The sequence below is a fragment of the Desmodus rotundus genome, chromosome 1, assembly GCF_022682495.2.
Source record: "Desmodus rotundus isolate HL8 chromosome 1, HLdesRot8A.1, whole genome shotgun sequence".
NCBI lineage: Eukaryota > Metazoa > Chordata > Mammalia > Chiroptera > Phyllostomidae > Desmodus > Desmodus rotundus.
The window spans coordinates 78,166,229-78,186,395 of NC_071387.1; the positions used below are offsets into that span (position 1 = coordinate 78,166,229).

General features: G+C 42.3%; 1 protein-coding gene across 8 annotated transcripts in view; it reads left to right on the top strand.

Annotated features, from left to right (window-relative positions):
* The first annotated feature begins 10,326 nt into the window (after positions 1 to 10,326).
* PRXL2C (peroxiredoxin like 2C) overlaps positions 10,327 to 20,167 on the top strand; it is a 33,766-nt gene continuing 23,925 nt past the window's right edge. For 5 of the 8 annotated variants that reach the window (XM_071221634.1, XM_045193673.2, XM_053925099.1 and 2 more), the window contains exons 1-5: positions 10,327 to 10,641; positions 11,053 to 11,121; positions 11,965 to 12,018; positions 12,166 to 12,271; positions 16,094 to 16,225. In XM_071221634.1, the coding sequence (XP_071077735.1) occupies positions 10,444 to 10,641; positions 11,053 to 11,121; positions 11,965 to 12,018; positions 12,166 to 12,271; positions 16,094 to 16,225 (559 nt within the window). In that variant the 5' untranslated portion in view covers positions 10,327 to 10,443. The remainder of the gene's footprint in view (positions 10,642 to 11,052; positions 11,122 to 11,964; positions 12,019 to 12,165; positions 12,272 to 16,093; positions 16,226 to 20,167) is intronic. The other 3 variants (XM_053925087.1, XM_053925077.1, XM_053925081.1) reach the window with 3 other exon arrangements.

Consider the following 20,167-nt stretch of genomic DNA (forward strand, 5'->3'; position numbering starts at 1 on the left):
CCTAGAGTTCAGGAAGAGTGCTCAAGGAAGGCACAATCTTGACAGGGGCCCCGTTCCCCATGGCTGTAATTCAGGTCTGATCAGATGATGAAGTTTGCCAGTTTGCCTGAGCCAAAGCTGGTGCACAGTCACCAGACAATCAGAAAATACTCCTCCAGGTTGCAGGTGGGAAGAGACCACCAGAAACACATGCACAGGGAGTTGGGGCATCAGGGGCCCACTAGGTGGTACTAAGGCCAGACTCTGCAGTGTTCACATCGGGAGGGCCATTGGAAACAACCCTCCACAGTGCAGGTGAACTGAGGCTGTTGGGTGAGTGAATGGAGGGAGTCAGAACCCATCCCTGAGCAGCACATCGTGAGGCCTGGGGTACATGGTGTTCGCACAGAGAGGGCTGCAGAAAGTGGTCACTGGGGCTGAGCTGGGGCTGCAAGCTCACTGAAGGACCACACACTCGTGAGAGCACAGCTGAGACAGGGCACAGCTGAGACAGAGCATCGCTGAAGTCCCCACATGTGCATCCCTGGTAATCACAGAGTTGGAGCAAGATGAGGCAAAAACACAGCACATTGAAACCAAGAAAAGAAGCCTCACTCCTGCAATGTCCTCCAGTGTCCTTGTTTTAAAATATAGGTCTTATTGTTATTCAGGCCTGATGAGGCCAAAAGATCAAGAGATGGTTGCCATTGAAAATACAGTTTGTGACTCACAGTTCCCAACAACAAAGGGCAGGCCATGACAGGCAGGGACACTCAGGGAAGCACCAGGGTCAGTCAGGAGGCAGAAGGAGTGCATGGGTGAGAGTCTTTCTTGTGGCTTCCATGGAAAGGAATGGAAGAAGCAGAGTAAGCAGCCTACACAGGTTTAGATTTGGCTAGTTTGAATAATTTCAGAGGACTCCAGGGTGTAGGGGCTGTCCCAAGCTGACTCATACTGTACCCGAATGAAGTTCTGGCTGTGAAAGACAATATTCAAGAGGCAGGTGCTGATGTAAAGGAAAGTGGTTTATTTTCAGGTGCCGGCTACCTGGATGATAGGGGATTCATGTCACAAAACCTGTCTCCTGTAAAGATGGGGAACTCATGTCTCAAAGCCCATCTCCATGTCCCAGTGGAAGCCAAGGTTTTTATAATGAGGGAGAGGGGGACAGAACAAAGATCAAGGGAGGGGGTTGAAACGTTCTCTAGAAGGTCAGCAAATCTCCTGGAGTGAACATACCTGAAGGTTGGAGTCTGTATCTTCTGAACTTAGTTCCCAGGGTTCTTATACAAACATGTTATTCATCTACAAGCTACATATTAGTCAGAGGCAGCACTTAACAGAAACAGGGTCAAAACAAAGGTGGGGTGGGTTATGATTCCCCACTATTACAGCTTCCCACTGTTAGAGTAATTTATCCTGACATGACTAGTGCAAGGGAATAGGGCCCACAGTGTGGACCAAACAAAAGAGTAGTGAGGGGTATGAGATTTACATCCTCGAGTGTGCATGCAGAAGTTGTGCTTGTAGGCAAGCCCTTTACTATCTCTAGGAGCAGGTAGTCCCTTCAAGTCATAAAGGCCCCAGATGTCAAAACTTCGGAAACACCTACTTAATTGACAAAGCTTACCATGTGTCCAGTGCACAGGAGAAATGCTCCATTACCAGAGAGCAAGCAACGAAGGGTGGATTTGCAGCTGCACCGGCGTCATGGATAGCCAGCACAACCGCACCGGGACTGTACATCATTCCGTTAGAAAATTTGCTACCAGTTGAGTTCATCTCTGATTGCTTTCTTTTTTTAATTTCATTACATGACATCATCTTTGGAAAATTGATCACTCTTCCCTTTGTGTCCCTGATTTGGTAATTTTGGCTTATTCCCTAGTGTACATTCTATCCAAATAATAATCAATTTCAACCAACCATGGATATTTAATCCTTTTGTGAGACAGTAGTCCAAGAAAGAATAGGTCTAAGCTAATTTGGGTACACTTAACTAAAAGGAGAAGTTTGCTAGGCTTCTGAAGATGAAGACATTCTAGGCTTCTTTAGGAAATGCCACTCTGTTGTGGATGGCAGCCATTCTGTCTATGTAGGAGGCCAACATAGGGGCGATGCCCACACAAAAGAGGGTAGAGCCAAGAGAATAGCTCAGGAAGGAAGTCCTGCTTATACTATCCTAGAACCCAGCCTGGCACTGAATTTTCTGTTATGGTAGATCATAAATATCCTTATGATACAAGACCATTTGAATCAAGATTTTCTGTTACTTGAAACCAAAAGCATCACAAGTGATACAAGTTGTCACTACACATTATTCATACTTCTGGCTGTATTTCTCTTCATCACAACTATTTATTCTGTGATTATCTTCCCAACTAGACTATTAGCTCTTGCCTTAGGCTTGTCTTAGTTATCTTAATCTTTCTAGTTTCTAACACAATGCCTAACACAGGCAGGGAAGTTACTAAATAAATATTTATTGACTGTGTGAATGGTTCTGCCTTTTACATCCTAAGTATGAGAATTAAGGAATTTAAAAGAAACATAGTTCATATATCCTCAGAAGCTTAAAGGATAAAGGAAACTATAATATACTACAATTAATACACTGAAAAAAAATCCATTGAAACGTAACCAAATGAAACATCCAAACCACAATAAGACATATTCTGGACAAATCATTTGTAACTGTATTCACACTTTTCTTTCTAGTGACTTGGACTGGACCATTTTTTTAACTTTTCATTTTGAACTAATTTTAGATATACAGATGAATAGCAAACTAGTACAGCGAGTTCTGTTTAACATTTACTCACCTTCCTCTAATATTAGCATCTTATGTAACGATACACTTGTCAAAACTAAAAAATTAACATTAGTACAACTAACTAAAGTATAGACTTTATTTGGATTTTCTATTTTTCCACTAATGACCTTTTTCTGTTCCAGGAGCCAATTCAGAATACCACATTGCATTTACTTCTCATACTCCTATCTCCTATGATGATTTCTCAGTCTTTGTCTCATATGGCCTTCAAAACTTTAGAAGAGTATTGGTCAAGTACTTTGTAGAACATCCTTCCCTTTTAAGTCTAAGCTTTCTAGAAATTCTTTTATAGTAATAATGTCTTATAAATGTAGAACATTTTATGGTTTACAAACCAACATCAGTACATTCCCTTAGTGATTCTTACCTGGAGAAGTAACTCAGGAAGGATGTATCTCCCCATAGATAGGAATAGATAGGAAGGTGATCATGAAAAGACACTGTGAGGACTAGAGGCAAGCACCATAGCACCTGCTGGAATGAAGCCACGCCTGAAAGGAGCTGGGCTTGATCGTGTGAGTTCCCCTCATAAGGTCAGGTCCCTTACCTCTATGGTCTAAGTAGTTTCTAAAATCTCTTCCAGTTCTAAAATCCTCAATTATCTATGTATTTCATTTCCTCTGCTAATACTATACTCAATGACATTAATCATTAACAACTACTAATAAAACCCCAAAGTTTCCTTTCAGAGATAGCTTTTTACTGTTCTTTCCTTTCTCAGGAGCATATAGTTAGACAAAGAAAGCAAAATGAAAGATTTTACTTCTGCTTTTCTCTGGGCAAGGCTTTCGTCAAAAGGCTGATAAGGGTATATTGGCACCAAGTTATCACTTCTGCCTAAATTACTTCCTGGTGAAACAACTTCTTGAAAGCTACATTCTTTGTTTCAGGAAAACTAAGGTCCATTAGTGACAGCAGTAGAGATAGATAAAGCCAGTAATGCACTATTTTTCAGGCCCAGGTACAACTGCAGAACTTAGCCAGAAGTGTGGGCAAGAATGAATGTCAGAGACATAGCGGAGAAGCAAAGAAAAATCATGAAAGGCTGGGGAGTGGGAAGGACAGGTAGAGGAACAAGTACAAGAGGAAAACTTAAGGATGAGCAAAAAGAAGTTCATCTATTCATGATTACCAACTGGGTGCTTTCTATGTACCAGGCTCTGTGATAGATTCTAAAGATAGACATGGACCTTGTTTTCAGGATATTTGTAGTCTTCTTAAGAAATGGACAAGAGAGAACCAAGATGGCGGCATAGGTAGACACACTGCGCCTCCTCACACAACCAGAACTGACAGGAAATCGAATGGCAAGGATGTCCGACACCAAGTAGATAAAAAAGAAACATTCATCCAGACCGGTAGGAGGGGTGGAGACGGGCAGCCAGGGCGGAGAGAACTCACATGGCCGTGGCGAGACCAAGACTGGCGGAGTGTGGGACAACGGGGCAGGCAGTCTGACCACGGGCAGACCCTGCGACCCCACATTCGCGCGCAGATAAACCGAGAGGGCCGGACTCAGAATGGCAGAGAACGGGGCAGGCAGAGTGGCGGGTAGCACCCCATGGCCCCACATTCGCGCACAGATAAACCGGACAAACAGCGGGAATCAAAGCAGACCCCGCAACCCAGGGCTCCAGCGCGGGGAAATAAAGCCTCAAACCTCTGATTGAAAACGCCCATGGGGGTTGGGGCAGCAGCAGGAGAGACTCCCAACCTCATAGGAGAGGTCGTTGGAGAGACCCACACCTGGGGGGTGCACGGGCCCACCCACTTGGGGACCAGCACCAGAGGGGCCTGGTTTGACTGTGGGTAGCGGAGTGGAGGACTGAGATCTAGTGGAGAGGGGAGCGGGCACCATTGCTCCCTCTCGGCCCCTCCCCCACGTACAATGTCACAGAGCAGCAACCAGCATTACCCCGCCCAGAGGAACACCTAAGGCTCCGCCCCTTTAAGTAACAGATGCGCCAAGACAAAAAAAAAAAGGCCCAAATGACAGAACACTTCAAAGCTCCAGAAAAAATACAACTAAGCGACGAAGAGATAGCCAACCTATTGGATGCACAGTTCAAAACACTTCTTATCAAGATGCTCACAGAATTGGTTGAATCTGTTCGAAAACCAGATGAAAAAATGAAGCCTATGCTAAGAGAAACAAAGGAAAATGTACAAGGAACCAATAGTGATGAGAAGGAAACTGGGACTCAGATCAATGGTGTGGACCACAAGGAAGAAAGAAACATCCAACCAGAAAAGAATGAAGAAACAAGAACTCAGAAAAATGAGGAGAGGCTTAGGAACCTCCAGGACATCTTGAAACGTTCCAACATCCGAATTATAGGGGTGCCAGGAGGAGAAGACGAAGAACAAAAAATTGAAAACTTATTTGAACAAATAATGAAGGAGAACTTCCCTAATCTGGCAAAGGACATAGACTTCCAGGAAGTCCAGGAAGCTCAGAGAGTCCCAAAGAAGCTGGACCCAAGGAGGAACACACCAAGGCACATCATAATTACATTACCTAAGATTAAACAGGAGAGAATCTTAGAAGCAGCAAGAGAAAAGGAGACATTTACCTACAAAGGAGTTCCCATAAGCCTGTCAGCTGATTTCTCCAAAGAGACCTTACAGGCAAGAAGGGGCTGGCAAGAAGTATTCCAAGTCATGAAAGGCAAGGACCTACATCCAAGATTACTGTATCCAGCAAAGCTATCATTTAGAATGAAAGGGCAGATAAAGTGCTTCTCAGATAAGGTCAAGTTCAAGGAGTTCATCATCACCAAGCCCTTATTATATGAAATGTTAAAGGGAGTTACCTAAGAAAAAGAAGATAAAAAATAGGAACAGTAAAAATGACAGCAAACTCACAGTTATTAATGACCACACCGAAAACAAAAACAAGAGCAAACTAGGCAAATAACTAGAACAGGAACAGAACCATAGAGATGGAGATCACATGGAGGGTTGTCAATAGGGGAGTGGGAGGGGAGGGTGGGGGGAAGGTACAGAGAATAAGTAGCATAGATGATAGGTGGAAAATAGACAGGGGGAGGGTAAGAATAGTGTAGGAAATGTAGAAGCCAAAGAACTTATAAGTATGACCCATGGACATGAACTATAGGGGGGGAATGTGGGAAGGAGGAGGTGGGCAGGATGGAGTGGAGTGAGGGGGGTGGGAAATAGGACAACTGTAATAGCATAATCAATAAATATATTAAAACAAAAAGAAATGGACAAGAAACAGACTTCTGGCCGAGATGGAGGCCTAGATAGATACAATGTGCCTCCTCACACAACCAAAAGAAGGACAACAAATTTAAAAACAAAAAATAATCAGAACTGCCAGAAAATTGAACTGTATGGAAGTCCAACAACCAAGAAGTTCAAGAAGAAACATTCATTCAAAATGATAGGAGGGGAGGAGAGGACACGCAGCAAGGTGGCGGCTGGAGGACCAGGTAGGGGAGGCAGCAGGTAACAGACCAGGTGGTCCCACATTTGCATGCAGATAAACCGGGAGGAACAACTGGGGAGCGAGACAGACCATGCCAACCAGGGTTCCAGTGTGGGGAAATAAAGCCTCAAAACCTCTGATTGAAAAAATCTGTGGGGATTGCAGTGGCGGGAGAAACTCCCAGCCTCACAGGAGAGTTCGTTGGAAGGCCCACAGGGTCCTAGAATGTACACAAAACCACCCACCTGGGGAATTAGCACCAGAAGGGCCCAATTTGCTTGTGGGTATTGGGAAGTGGCTGAATGTCACCGAGAGCTGAGCAAACAGCATTGTATCCTCTCTAACCCCTCCGCCCTCACATACAGCGCCACAACCTAGCAGAGGGTTGCCCCACCCTGTGGAATACCTAAGGCTCTGCCCCTAACAATGTAACAGGTGTGCCGAGACAAAGAAATATGACCCAAATGAAAGAACAGATCAAAGCTCCAAAAATAGAACTAAGTGATGAAGAGATAGACAACCTATCAGATGCACAGTTCAAAACACTGGTAGTCATGATGCTCACAGAAGTGGCAGAGTATGGTCACAAAATAGAGGAAAAAGTGAAATCAAGAAAAATCTACAGGGAACCAACAGTGAAGGGAAGGAAACTGGGACTCAAATCAACGGTTTGGAGCAGAAGGACGAGATAAACATTCAACCAGAACAGAATGAAGAAACCAAAATTCAAAAAATGAGGAGAGGCTTAGGAACCTCCACAACAATTTTAAATGTTCCAACATCTGCATCATAGGGGTGCCAGAAGGAGAAGAGGGAGAGCAAGAAATTGAAAACCTATTTGAAAAGATAATGAAGGAGAACTTTCCTAATCTGGCAAAGGAAATAGACTTCCAGGAAGTCCAGGAAGCTCAGAAAGTCCCAAAGCAGCTGAACTCAAGGAAGCACACACCAAGAAACATCATGATTACATTACCCAAGATTAAAGATAAGGAGAAAATCTTAAAAGCAGCAAGAGAATAGGAGACAGTTACCTCCAAAGAAGTTCCCATAAGACTGTCAGCTCATTTCTCAAAAGAAACTTTGCAGGCAAGAAGGGGCTGGCAAGAAGTATTCAAAGTCATGAAAGGCAGGGACTTAAGTCCAAGATTAGTCTATCCAGCAAAGCTATCTTTTAGAATGGAAGGCCAGAAAAAGTGCTTCCCAGATAAGGTCAAGTTCAAGGAGTTCATCATCACTAAGCCCTTATTATATGAAATGTTAAAGGGATTTATCTAAGAAAAAGAAAGGATCAAGACAATGAACAGTAAAATGACAACAAACTCACAACTACCAACAATTGAACCTAAAAAAACAAAACAAAAACAAACTAAGCAAACAACTAGAACAGGAACAGAGTCAGAGAAATGGAGATCACATGGAGGGTTATCAGCAGGGAGGGGGAGAATGGGAGAAAAGGTACAGGGAATAAGTAGCATAAATGATAGGTGGAAAATAGACAGGGGGAGGTTAACAATAGTATAGGAAATGGAGAAGCCACAGAACTTACATGTATGACCCATGCACATGAACTAAGGAGGGCAGGGGAATGCTGGTGGGAGGTGGGTGCAGGATAAAGGGGAATAAAGTGGAGAAAAAAATGGGACAACTGTAATAGCATAATCAATAAAATATATTTTAAAAAGGAAATGGACAAGAAACAAATACAGGCATACATTTTATTGTGCTTCGCTTTACCGTACGTTACAGATACTGCATATTTTATAAATTGCAGGTTTGTGGCAACCCTGCGTCGAGCAGTAGACTAGAGCAAGTGTACTAGTGCCATTTTTCCAACAGCATTTGCTCACTTCGTGTCTTTGTGTTATGTTTTGGTAATTCTCACAATATTTCAAATAATAATAATGAAAGATTAGGACTAACTGAAGACTCAGCTGATGGTTTGCATTTTTTAGCAATAAAGTATTTTTAATAAAGGTACATACCTTTTTTAGACATATTACATACTCAGTAGGTTACAGTATAGTGTAAACATAACTTTTGTATGCACTAGGAAACAAAAAAAATTATGTGACTTGCTTTATTGTGATATTTGTTTTATTATGGTGGTTTGGAACCAAACCCTCAATATCTCTGAGGTATGCCTATAACTAATCAAAATTGTGACAAATGCTTTAGAAAATTAAAATGTGCACTGCATCAGATAACCAGAAGCTAGAAGGTCAAGGTTTCCAAATTGGGCTGGAATAGTTGATGAATTAACACATTCCCAGGTTCAACCAGGGAGTCTAGGGGAGTTGTTGGGAGACTGATGTAAAAACTGGGGTTAGAGCCCATGTTTGACAATTAAGCCATAGAAGGCCCGGCATCTACATTCGGGGGAGGCTCATCTCAGGAATAATCTGAGTGGACATAGAACTGGCTGGGTGTTAGGTTGATGAGTTTCTGTGGACTGGCCAGGCTGCAGTGGGATGTGTCCTCTGAGCCATGCCCTACCTGTCTCAACTAGTAGGAAACATGGGTCTTACCAAGCACTATGGCTGCTCTCCTCCCATTTACATTGGATCCACCCCGGCTGGTAAGAGCTCTCCTAGCACCACCACTTCTGGCCCATGGCATGCATTCACCAATTATACTGGAGGCCTACTATATGCCAGGCCTCCTGCCAGTCTGTGAAGCTATTACAGTGCTGCAGAAGGCAAGGAACTTATCATCTAATTCAGAGGTTCCCAATCATTCTTGGTTCACAGCACACTCAAGTTCTCAGTAGTTCATCCACAGCACCCTTGGGCCAAAATAAATTCCTATCATTCCCTTTATTTAGAAGTTGGGTCCAAACAACTTAGTGTTTATGTCTGAACAACTTAGTAGTTGTTTGAAGATACACCCATAAATTTCAAGAAAAATTAATATTTTTGTTTCATTCCAGGATGTGCGTGCCTGTTGGCCACTATATAACTTCTCAAACCTTAAAATCAGATCAGACCCCGCCATCCTTGTTTCCTGTTCCACAGTGATTTTTGTGTGGTTTTGGATTTTTATCACAACTGTTGAAAATCCAGCTTTACAAAGATATAACATCACTCAAAGAAATGTACTGGAAAAAATGTAGTATAAAGTGAAATCGCACACTGTCTCCACTTACATGCAAGATGTCAGGCCAATAACCTCTATTTTCCTCAGATATTTAAAATATTCTGTTTATTTTTATAAAATTTTTTTCATTGAGAGTTGACTGTTGACAGTCAAAATTATATTGGTTTCAGGGGTTAGATATTTATATGTTATAAAGTGATCACCCCATAAACCTACTAGGTACATTTCTAAAGTAGGTTTATTATCAGCTTTTAAAAGTAGTACTGGGGGAATTTTATCCTGTGATGAAAATGTGCTGTATTTTCATAGAGGGGTGGATAATCAGGCAAAACTCACCTAACTGTGGACGGATACGTGATAGAGAGTAGCATAAAATGCCAAGAATCTTGGCGGTAGATATAGCAGTGTTCATTGTGAAATTCTTTCAACTTTTTGGACATGTTTAAAATGCCATGCTAAAATGTTGGAAATTCTTTAATTTAATTGAACGCGACACTTAAGATCTGTATATGACACTGTTAGATAACTCAGAAAAGAAACTGGGGCAAAACTGGGGAGGGGGGTGGGTTAAAAGCGGAATATAAGTTAAAACAATAATTCTTTTGGATCCTAGATATGGTTGTCCTGGGTTAAAAAAAAAAATCCTCGGTAATCCTTGGTTCAACTGAATAGGTAAGAACTAACATCAGCCCAAGCTGCTATGAAGGGTAGGGACTGCATTCTTCCTAAACTACACCATCTTGCAAAGGGTCCATCTCACTCTTTCTACCAGGAGTGCCTGTATCAGAATCGCTCAGGCTGTGTGCACTTTCCTGCAGCAACCAAACCTGCAGAGCCGCGTAGAAACCGAGTCCCGCAAGGCCCCACCTCGGAGCGGCCAGCCAAGCGCAGGCCAACGCGGCGGTTACCCGCCCACCCCCGCCCTGCGCCGGTGCAGAAGGGGACTCCGCACAGCCCCGCCTCCCCGGAGATCAGCCGGGATTGCGCTGGGTCCTTGGCTCCCAACTCGGTAGAGACCTGTCTGGCCCGCCTCCAGGTCCTGCCCGCTCCGGCCAGCCTGAATTCGGGCCCGCGGAAGCCGGGCGCGATGGCTGCCCCAGCCCTGGCGCCGGTCACGCGGCAGGTCAGCGGCCGAACCGCCGCTGCCCCGGACCCAAGCGGCCCGGAACGCCAACAACCACTGGCGGCCGCCGTGGCCGAGCTTCCCGTGCTGGACGCGTCCGGGAGGCGGGTGCCGTTCGGTGCGCTGTTTCGGGAGCGCCGGGCCGTCGTCGTCTTCGTGCGGGTGAGCGCGGGCCGGGACGTCGCCTGCTGGCTGGGATGGAGGTTGCTTGCACGACCTCGGCTCGGGGCCCGTCGGGACCCTCTGACGAGGGACCCGGGTCGAGAGCGGTGCCCGCCGGGTCCTTTCTGTTGTCGTCCACTAGAGGCGGCCTGCACGTGAAGCGGCCTCTCGCTTCCGGTAACGGGAAGGGACAAATAGCCCGCCGAGCCAATGTCATTTTCTCAGCAAGCGAGGAGGCCTAGCAGGGGCTGGGTGCGGCCCAGTTTTACTGCGCTTTGGGCGCCCCTTGACACCTTTTCCCACCCACCGTGGGTGCTGAGTTAGAGTAACAGGACACGAAGTACTGGGTCCTTTCTGGACCCTGAGAGTGTTAGTTGCTAACTTGTTCTTTTTGCCCTGTTGGGATTTCAGCATTTCCTGTGTTACACCTGCAAGGAATACGTAGAAGATCTAGCCAAAATCCCCAAGAGTTTCTTACGAGTAAGTTCCTGAGACTGAGTTCCCGAGCAGCAGCGTGCCCTGCTTCAGGGCGACCCTGTGAAAGTCAGCCGTCATTTTTAAGTGTAGTAGGGTCGGGTGGGGAGTGCACTGCCTTTCCGGCCCACATGCTGACAAATCCAGATTATTACTTTCCCACTCCTCTCTCCAGAACCTCCCAAAAGGGGAGATATACTTTAGAGATCTGTTTCTGTCTTAATGTGTTGGGTACTGCCTGCTTCTAAGCACACTATCCATAGTGGTAATTTTGGTGTTACCTACTAGCCTGCCTATTCATAACTGTTGAATGATAATGACCAAAAGCACAAATGCTGGCAATTACTTGTGTTTCTTTTCTTTATTTTTGTCATAGAAACACTCCAAACAGTTCCTCATTATAGGAAAACATTAATATGTCTTGAAGGTGAAAAATTGGATTTGTACAGATTCCATATCCCTGAGACAGCCAAACACATGTGTTTTTATTCAGGCACATAGAGGTTGTCCCCAGGCATTAGGCAGCCTTTGTAAAACTCAGGTCTGTTTTCAGCAGACCTTAACAATAGGGATGTGAAAAAATAAAACTCTACTTTAATAATTTTTATTCTTTTTTAAAGTATACTTTTGGGAGGAGTACAGAGAATTATTGACTATTATTTTAAAGTTCATCTGCGTTAAACATTTTAGCATATATTTCTTTGCTTTGATGCATAGAATTTTGCTGTTTATTCCATTCTTCTAAAAACCTATAGATGGCATTAGAATGTAACAAAAAGAGTTGGACAAGGGGAAGTTGTAGAAAACATAATTTCTAATAGTATGTACATGTGTTTTTTACTCCTAAAGGAGGCAAATGTCACCCTTATAGTGATTGGACAGTCATCCTACCATCATATTGAGGTAAATGTATCACAAATTGAAAAACTAACACGTAAAAATTATATGATTTGAAGCACTAACTATAGGTTAAATTTACTAAAATTTAGATTATAATTACTTTTCTCTCATTTATTTCTTATAAAAATCCCAAATATTTTCTTTTTGTAGCCTTTCTGCAAACTGACTGGGTATTGTCATGAAATCTATGTTGATCCTGAGAGAGAAATTTATAAAAGATTGGGAATGAAAAGAGGTGAAGAGATTACCTCCTCAGGTAACACACCACGAGTCTCAGTAGAAAACGCTGATGGTGTATTTTTACATTTGAATCCACGCATAGGGAAACAAAGGGTAAATTCATAAATCAGGCTGCTTTTTATGACTCTCCTAAGTGGTCCAGACACGCCAGGCTCTAAAAGATTCGTTTCCTGGGTGTAATGACATGGAAAGCTGTTTGTAAAGTACTAAATGAAGTTAAAAAACAAGTTGCAAGGCAATATTTTCAACGATTAGTTTTGTGAAAACAAGAACCATTTCACAAACATAAAGATCTGTAGTGTGCATATGTGAATACAATGAAAAAGGTTTTAAAAGATATTGCAGTGCTTACATGTTTTTACAATGAGTACATTTTACTTTTGTAATTAAAAAATAATTGCTTAAGCTAATATATTTTTATACCTCATCATCACAACTTTGAATACTCTATGTTCTTTAAGTGATGAAATCTGTTTTCATGTGAAGCCCAACTCAAAGGGACTCTTAATAGCTCTTCAAGCAGAGGTAATTGCTTCCCTCATTGTATTTTAATAGCACCTTGTATGTCATTATATATTCAGTTATTGCATGTAAAGTGGCCGGGAGTATAGTTAGTTGAAGAGTTTGATGTTTTATTCACCTTTATGAAGGTGAATAAAACATTCCTTGCCCTTAGCACAATTCTTTTATAATTAATAGAGTTTAATAAGCTTTATGCATTTAGGTGAACTGTTAATATGTTTTAGGTAGGAAAAACTTGGCTTCTGAAATGCCAGATAAGAGAACTCAACTTGAACTCAAATCATTAATTCTCAACAAATATTGAGCTCTTGTTTGTTGACAACCACTGTGTTGGATGCTTCAAGAAGGTAGCGATAAAAGACACAGCCCATGCCATCCCAAAGCTCATAATATACTGAGTGACAGAAGCAAACAGCTAATTACAACCCAGATTAAGGGCTTGTAAAAGAGAACATGTTCTGGTAATACCTGTGCCTGAAATCTGAGGGAGCGAATATCTGGGAAGGCTTCTCAGAGGAGGTGTTGTCTAAGCTCAACCTTAAAGGAGTTAGCTGTGTGAAATGAGGCTGGGAAAGGGTGCTGCTGACAGAGAGCACATGCAAAAGCACACAGACATGCTAAAACTTGACTCTTGAGAAGAAGTGCAGGGCCCTGCATCTGGCCAGAGTCTAAGAGCCAGTTTGGGAATTGGTGTGAGCCAACGGACAGGTTGTAGCCATTTATGCCAAGTATGGGTGACAAGCCAAAGAGTTTGGACCTGTTCTGGAGGCAGTGGAGGAGTCAGTCATGCAAGTATTTGAGGTGGACAAGTGATAGTCACATATCCCCAGTGGAGAAGGCATTGGAACTCACCAACCAGAGCCAGTTTGTGACAAGGCTCGAAAGAAGTGACAGGGCCTGAAGTAGAGGTGGATGGACAGGAGGGGATGGATTGGGGAGCTATTTATGAGATAGAGTTGACATGGCCCATTTACTGATGTTTTTAAAGAAAGCAACTTAAACTTTATTAAAACTATTGATGAGCTAGCATAAACACAGAGTTTGCTCTTTTTCTCTCTTTAGTGTAGGAAATTTCAACAGTACCACTTGTGGACTGTACTCTTTGGACTATAACAGAGGCTCCGCATGTGTAAGGTCTCTGCACCATTTAGCACCTGAGCTGTGAATTGTGGTTTTCACTTTAATAACACCTCACCATGCATTGCCACAACAAAGATACAGAACTGCAAAGAAAACAGTTGAATTCTAAACACAGTATACCCTTGTGATTGTAAGAGAAGGTATAGTCAAATCTTTGAAACTTCTTTGATCTGTGCTAAAGTACTGTATTTCCAAACGGAAAATATTAGGTTCTTATAAAATAATTTTTAAAAGTTTCTCCGTAAAACAGTATGAATCTCAGAATCAGTCTCAGAATAGTCCTACTTGAAATCAACACACTAAAAACTACAGTACAATTATAATGTTAAATTAATGGGACATTTTATAAAGAAAAAGAGTAAGAAAGTAAAGCCATTAAATGGAAGGGAGTTATGGGTTTCCCCAGTAGTATTTCATTTTCCCTTATTTGATAAGAAGCTAATTTATGATATTAAATCTACAGTGATGACTATAGATGCAAGACAAGTACGATGCGGAAAACATGCCTCTTACAATATTTACTTAACCTAGTGTTCTAAGATTCTGATCTTAAGTCTAAGAATCAAAGTAAACAGGAAAGAAAACGGAAAAACAGGAGTTTTATGCATTAGAACTAAATTCAAACTGGCAAAATCAGAGTCTGCTTCACAGAAAAGATTGTTAAATTCTAGGTTGTGGAATCTCCTTCAGTTGAATTTCTAGTATTTTAAAAATATCAAATGACTCTTTCTTTGACATAAGGAGATAGTTTGGATTTCATTTATTGTAGGCATAGAATCCTATAAAACAGTAAACATGTCTTTTCCTCATATCTTCAGGCTAATGAACCTGTATTTGTTTCTTGGTATGTCCATTCTAATGTAAACATGAAAGAAATAGAAAAGTTCAAGGGACAGAGGAAAATAATAGGTATCTGGGAATATTAAGAAGTCAGGCAGGTCAAAGGCAGCATAATCATCAACATAAAAAGTTAAAAGCAAGTCATAAAAGACAGGGATAGGAGAAACATAAGTTACATGAAGGATAAAGTGAGTGAGTTTCTTCACTCAAAGAAAAAACTATTTCAAATGCTTTACATATATTAGCTCTATAGAATTGATACTACCATCATCATCATTGTTATCATCCCCATTTTACAGAGAAGAAACAACATCTTTTTTAGAGCTGAATTTATAAGAAAGTGAAGAAACTCCACCAGGCTGATGAGCACCTCAAAGAGTGGAAGTAGAGTATCAGTCAGTGTGAGAAAGCAAATAGAAAAACTGACAGCCAAGGAAAGATGGAGAGGTAGCTGCCATAGTTACATAGCTACTTCCCAAAGTCTCAGTAGCATAACATGGTCAAAGGTTATTTCCTTTTCTTTCCATTTCAAGAATGGTGCATCCATTTGGGTGCCTTGTGTCCAAGTAGCAATTTAGGGACACCATGTGGAGGGATCCAGGCTCCTTCCATCTTGTGGCTCTGCCATTTTCAGCCCCAGGCTCCCAAGAGTATAGAAGAAACGGGGAGAATCACTTGTGGCAGATTTTAGGAGCTGTCACACATCATTTTACTCATTGGTTAGAACATAGCTACGTGCCATACCAAACTACCAGGAAGACTGGGAGATGTAGTTCAGCTGTGAGCCCGGAAAGAAGAAACAGATTCTGACCAGCATATAACAGTGTGCTGCAATGTTTCTTGAGAAGGGATGGAGCTACCGATATGTAGGTTAGAGACTAAGCAATGTATGAATGGGGAATTTAAAAGGAAAGCACCACCAGTTTGAGAAGTCTGTAGCCCACAGTTTTCATGGCAGATAATGACCTGGGTCTGTCATCACTTTTTCCTTTCAAGCAGAAGTCCTCAACCTGGGACAGTTTTTCTCTCCAGGGGACAGCTGACATTGTCTAGAGACATTTGTAGTTGTCACAACTTGGAGGATGGTGGGTGCTATGGCATCTGATGGGTACAGAGGTCAAGGGTGCTGCTAAACACCCTACGTTGCACAGGACAAAGAACTATCTGGTCTAAAACATCAGCAGTGAAAGGCTGAGAAACTGTTCTTTGAAGAAAAAAAAAGTCAAAAGTTAAGAGGACACAAAAAGAATGTTTTATAGAAGTACTAACATTATCTTTTTAAATATCTAATTGAATATAAAGTGATAACATCTAAAGACACTTTCTAATATTTTAGGACAGAGCCCCCATGTAAAGTCAAATATACTCTCAGGAAGCATTTGGAGCCTGTGGCGGGCAGTGACTGGCCCTCTTTTTGATTTTCAAGGAGATCCAGTTCAGCAGGGTGGAACCCTCATTTTAGGTCCAGGTAAGCATCAAAGCCCAGACCCAGCAGGACACCTCTCGTGCCTTTTAGAAGTCCAGAGGCCTCCTGCTTTCTTCATAAAATGACAACCACGTAAAAATGGGCGACTTGACATTGTACCATTCAGGATGCTGTGCTTTCGTAGGGGGCACCTTTTGTTGCCAAAGACTTGTTTGTGTTTTGATGTCTGCCTATTTATTGGATGTAATGGGTCCATCATTCCAAGCCCGAGTGTTTTCACATATTTGGGATAGGAAAAGCCAGTCTTGGTTTGGTGAACTGTATATGGCTATAACACTTGAAAAAATTCAGTGGAGGTGAGTATTTCCAAGTAGGAAAAAGTCATCAAGCACCTTTTTTTTTGGTCAATAAATGAATCAGTCTAGTTAATTACATCTCTCAAAACTAGGAGCCTTGCTCAGTGTCAGACAGCAAGTCAGCCCCAGGGTCAGCTCATTCAATAACAGTTATTGTAAACCATATGCTGTAAATAGCTTTGTTGAGCAGTTTGGACCACCTGAAGTTCCTGTGTCCCCACTCTGCTAAACAGTTGTGTTGAATCTTTACCATGTTCAAGTATTGCACTCAGGGACAAACACCCACCCATGATAGTGTCAAAATACCTATCACTATATTGTAAACTATTTTTTCTTAGTTCTTCCTCTTTAAAATTGTCTACATTTGTCTTAACCGGTGTGACTCAGTTGGTTGGGCATTGTCCCACAAAGTGAAAGGTCACCAGTTTGATTCCCCATCAGGGCACATGCCTGGGTTGCAGGTTCAGTCCCTGGTTGGGGCAATTAATGTTTCTCACATCACTGATTCTCTCCTCTTTCTCCCTTTCTTCCCCTCTCTCTAAAAATAAATTAAAATAAAGTAAAATAGTCTACATTTGCCCTAGCTGGGTGGCTCAGTCACCTGGAGTTGTCCCATACACTGAAAGTTTGAGAGTTCGATTCCCGGTCAGGATCCATTCCTAGGTTGCAGATTTGATTCTCTTTTGGGATGGGTAACAGGAAGCAACCGATTGATGTTTTTCTCTTTCCTTTCCTCTCTCTCTAAAATTAATAAGTTAACATTGGGTGAGGATTACAAAAATTGTCCACGTTAGTGAGCATAGCTTCTAAGAGTTATAAAATTTACATTCACTTTAATAAATTCCAGATAGTTAAATGGAAGTCTTTACAAAGAGTATTTTGACCAAGCATTATAACTGTGGGGCTTTTTGCATCTGGAACACTACAGTTAACTAAGAACACTAAGCCGTGTTTTGTGAGAATGAATCCTATAAACTAGCCCGGAACAACATTGAGCTATATTTCTGAATGACTCATTTCCATCCTCAGCCCTGGAAGGTGTTTTTCTGAGTCCTCATCTCCATGTCTTGGCATCATTTGACCACACATTCAGTTGTGTAAGAATGAAGAGTGCAGGGAGATTGTCATTTGTGTCCCGGGTTGAGAACATACTTAAAAATGTAGCTTCTCTAAGGAAAGAACTAGGTGTACTTATTTATAAAAATCTGTGTCATGGTTAACCCAGTATTTTATCTTGCTTTATTTGCATTATTTGATAATAAGCCAATTTATTATATTAAATCTATAGTGATGACTGTAGACAGCAGATAAGTGTAATGCAGAAAACATGCCCATAATGTTTCCTTAATCCAATGTTTTAAGTTAAAATTCTGATTTTGAGCTTAAGAATCAAAATAGAGAGAACTAAACTATAAATTATGACTTTTATATTGTAGCAGATAAAAGGATTGTAAACATCTAAGGACCTGATTGTCTTAGTGTCCTTATTTTCAGCCTCTTTTGGTCTGTAGTTATGATGCAGATAGCCTATTAAATCAGTGTTTGGGAGTGAATTTTTTTTTAATTTTTTAAAAATATATTTATTGATTATGCTATTACAGTTGTCCCATTCCCCCCCCAACTCCACTCCATCCTGCCCATCCCCTCCCTCCCACATTCCCCCCATATAGTTCATGTCCATGGGTCATGTATATAAGTTCTTTGGCTTCTACATTTCCTACACTATTCTTACCCTCCCCCTGTCTATTTTCCACCTATCATCTATGCTACTTATTCTCTGTACCTTTCCCCCCCTCTCCCCCTCCCACTCCCCTATTGACAACCCTCCATGTGATCTCCATTTCTGTGGTTCTGTTTCTGTTCTAGTTGTTTGCTTAGTTTTCTTTTGTTTTGGTTTTAGGTGTGGTTGTTAATAACTGTGAGTTTGCTGTCATTTTGACTGTTCCTATTTTTTATCTTCTTTTTCTTAGGTAACTCCCTTTAATATTTCATATAATAAGGGCTTGGTGATGATGAACTTCTTTAACTTGACCTTATCTGAGAAGCACTTGATCTTCCCTTCCATTCTAAATGATAGCTTTGCTGGATACAGTAATCTTGGATGTAGGTCCTTGCGTTTAATCTTGGGTAATGTAATTATGATGTGCTTTGGTGTGTTCCTCCTTGGGTCTAGCTTCTTTGGGACTCTCTGAGCTTCCTGGACTTCCTGGAAGTCTGTTTCCTTTGCCAGATTAGGGAAGTTCTCCTTCATTATTTGTTCAAATAAGTTTTCAATTTTTTGTTCTTCCTCTTCTCCTGGCACCCCTATAAATCGGATGTTGGAATGTTTCAAGATGTCCTGGAGGTTCCTAAGCCTCTCCTCATTTTTCCGAATTCTTGTTTCTTCATTCTTTTCTGGTTGGATGTTCCTTTCTTCCTTCTGGTCCACACCGTTGATTTGAGTCCCAGTTTCCTTTGCATCACTATTGGTTCCCTGTACATTTTCCTTTGTTTCTCTTAGCATAGGCTTCATTTTTTCATCTACTTTTCGAACAGATTCAACCAATTCTGTGAGCATATTGATAACCAGTGCTTTGAACTGTGCATCCGATAGGTTGGCTATCTCTTCGTCGCTTAGTTGTATTTTTTCTGGAGCTTTGAAGTGTTCTGTCATTTGGGCCATTTTTTTTTCTTTTTTTGACTTGGCGCATCTGTTACTTTAAGGGGCGGAGCCTTAGGTGTTCACCAGGGGGGGGTAACACTGGTTGCTGCCCTGTGATGCTGTACGTGGGGGAGGGGCCGAGAGGGAGCAATGGCGCCCCCCTCACTCTCCTCCGGATTTCAATCTTTCACTCCGATACCCACAATCAAACTGGTGCTGGTTCCCGAGTGGGTCTCTCCAACGACCTCTCCCGTGAGGCTGGGAGTCTCTCCTGCTGCCGCCCGAACTCCCAGGGGCGTTTTCAATCAAAGGTTTGAGGCTTTATTTCCCGTGCTGGAGCCCTAGGTTGTGCGGTCTGCTTCGCTCCCTGCTGTTTGTCCGGTTTATCTATGTTCGAATGTGGGGCTGCGGTGTGCTACCCGCACTCTGCCTGCCCCGCTCTCCACCACTCCGAATCCGGCCCTCTCGGTTTATCTGTGCAAATGTGGGGCCGCAGGGTCTGCTAGTGGTCAGACTGCCTGCGCCGTTCGTCCCACACTCCGCCAGTCTCGGTCCCGCCACAGCTACGAGAGTCCTCTCCACCCCGGTGCCCGTCTCCGCCCCTCCTACCGGTCTAGATGAATGTTTATTTTTTATTTCCTTGGTGTCGGACCCCCTTGCCATTCTATTCTCTGTCAGTTCTGGTTGTGCGAGGAGGCGCAGTGTGTCTACCTATGCCGCCATCTTGGTTCTCTCCGGGAGTGAATATTTTTAAGTAATTTACTCCAGTACTACATTTAAGAAACAGCCCTGGCCCTGGCCAGTGTGGCTCCGTTTGTTGGGGTGTCATCCTATACACCGAAAGGCTGTGGTTTGATCCCTGGTCAAGGCATGTATAAGAGGCAACCAGTCATGTTTCTGTCTCACATTCATGTCTCTTTCTCCCTCCCTCTCTTTCTAAAATGAATAAATGCATTAAAAAAGTTAAAAAAAAAACCAAACCAGCCC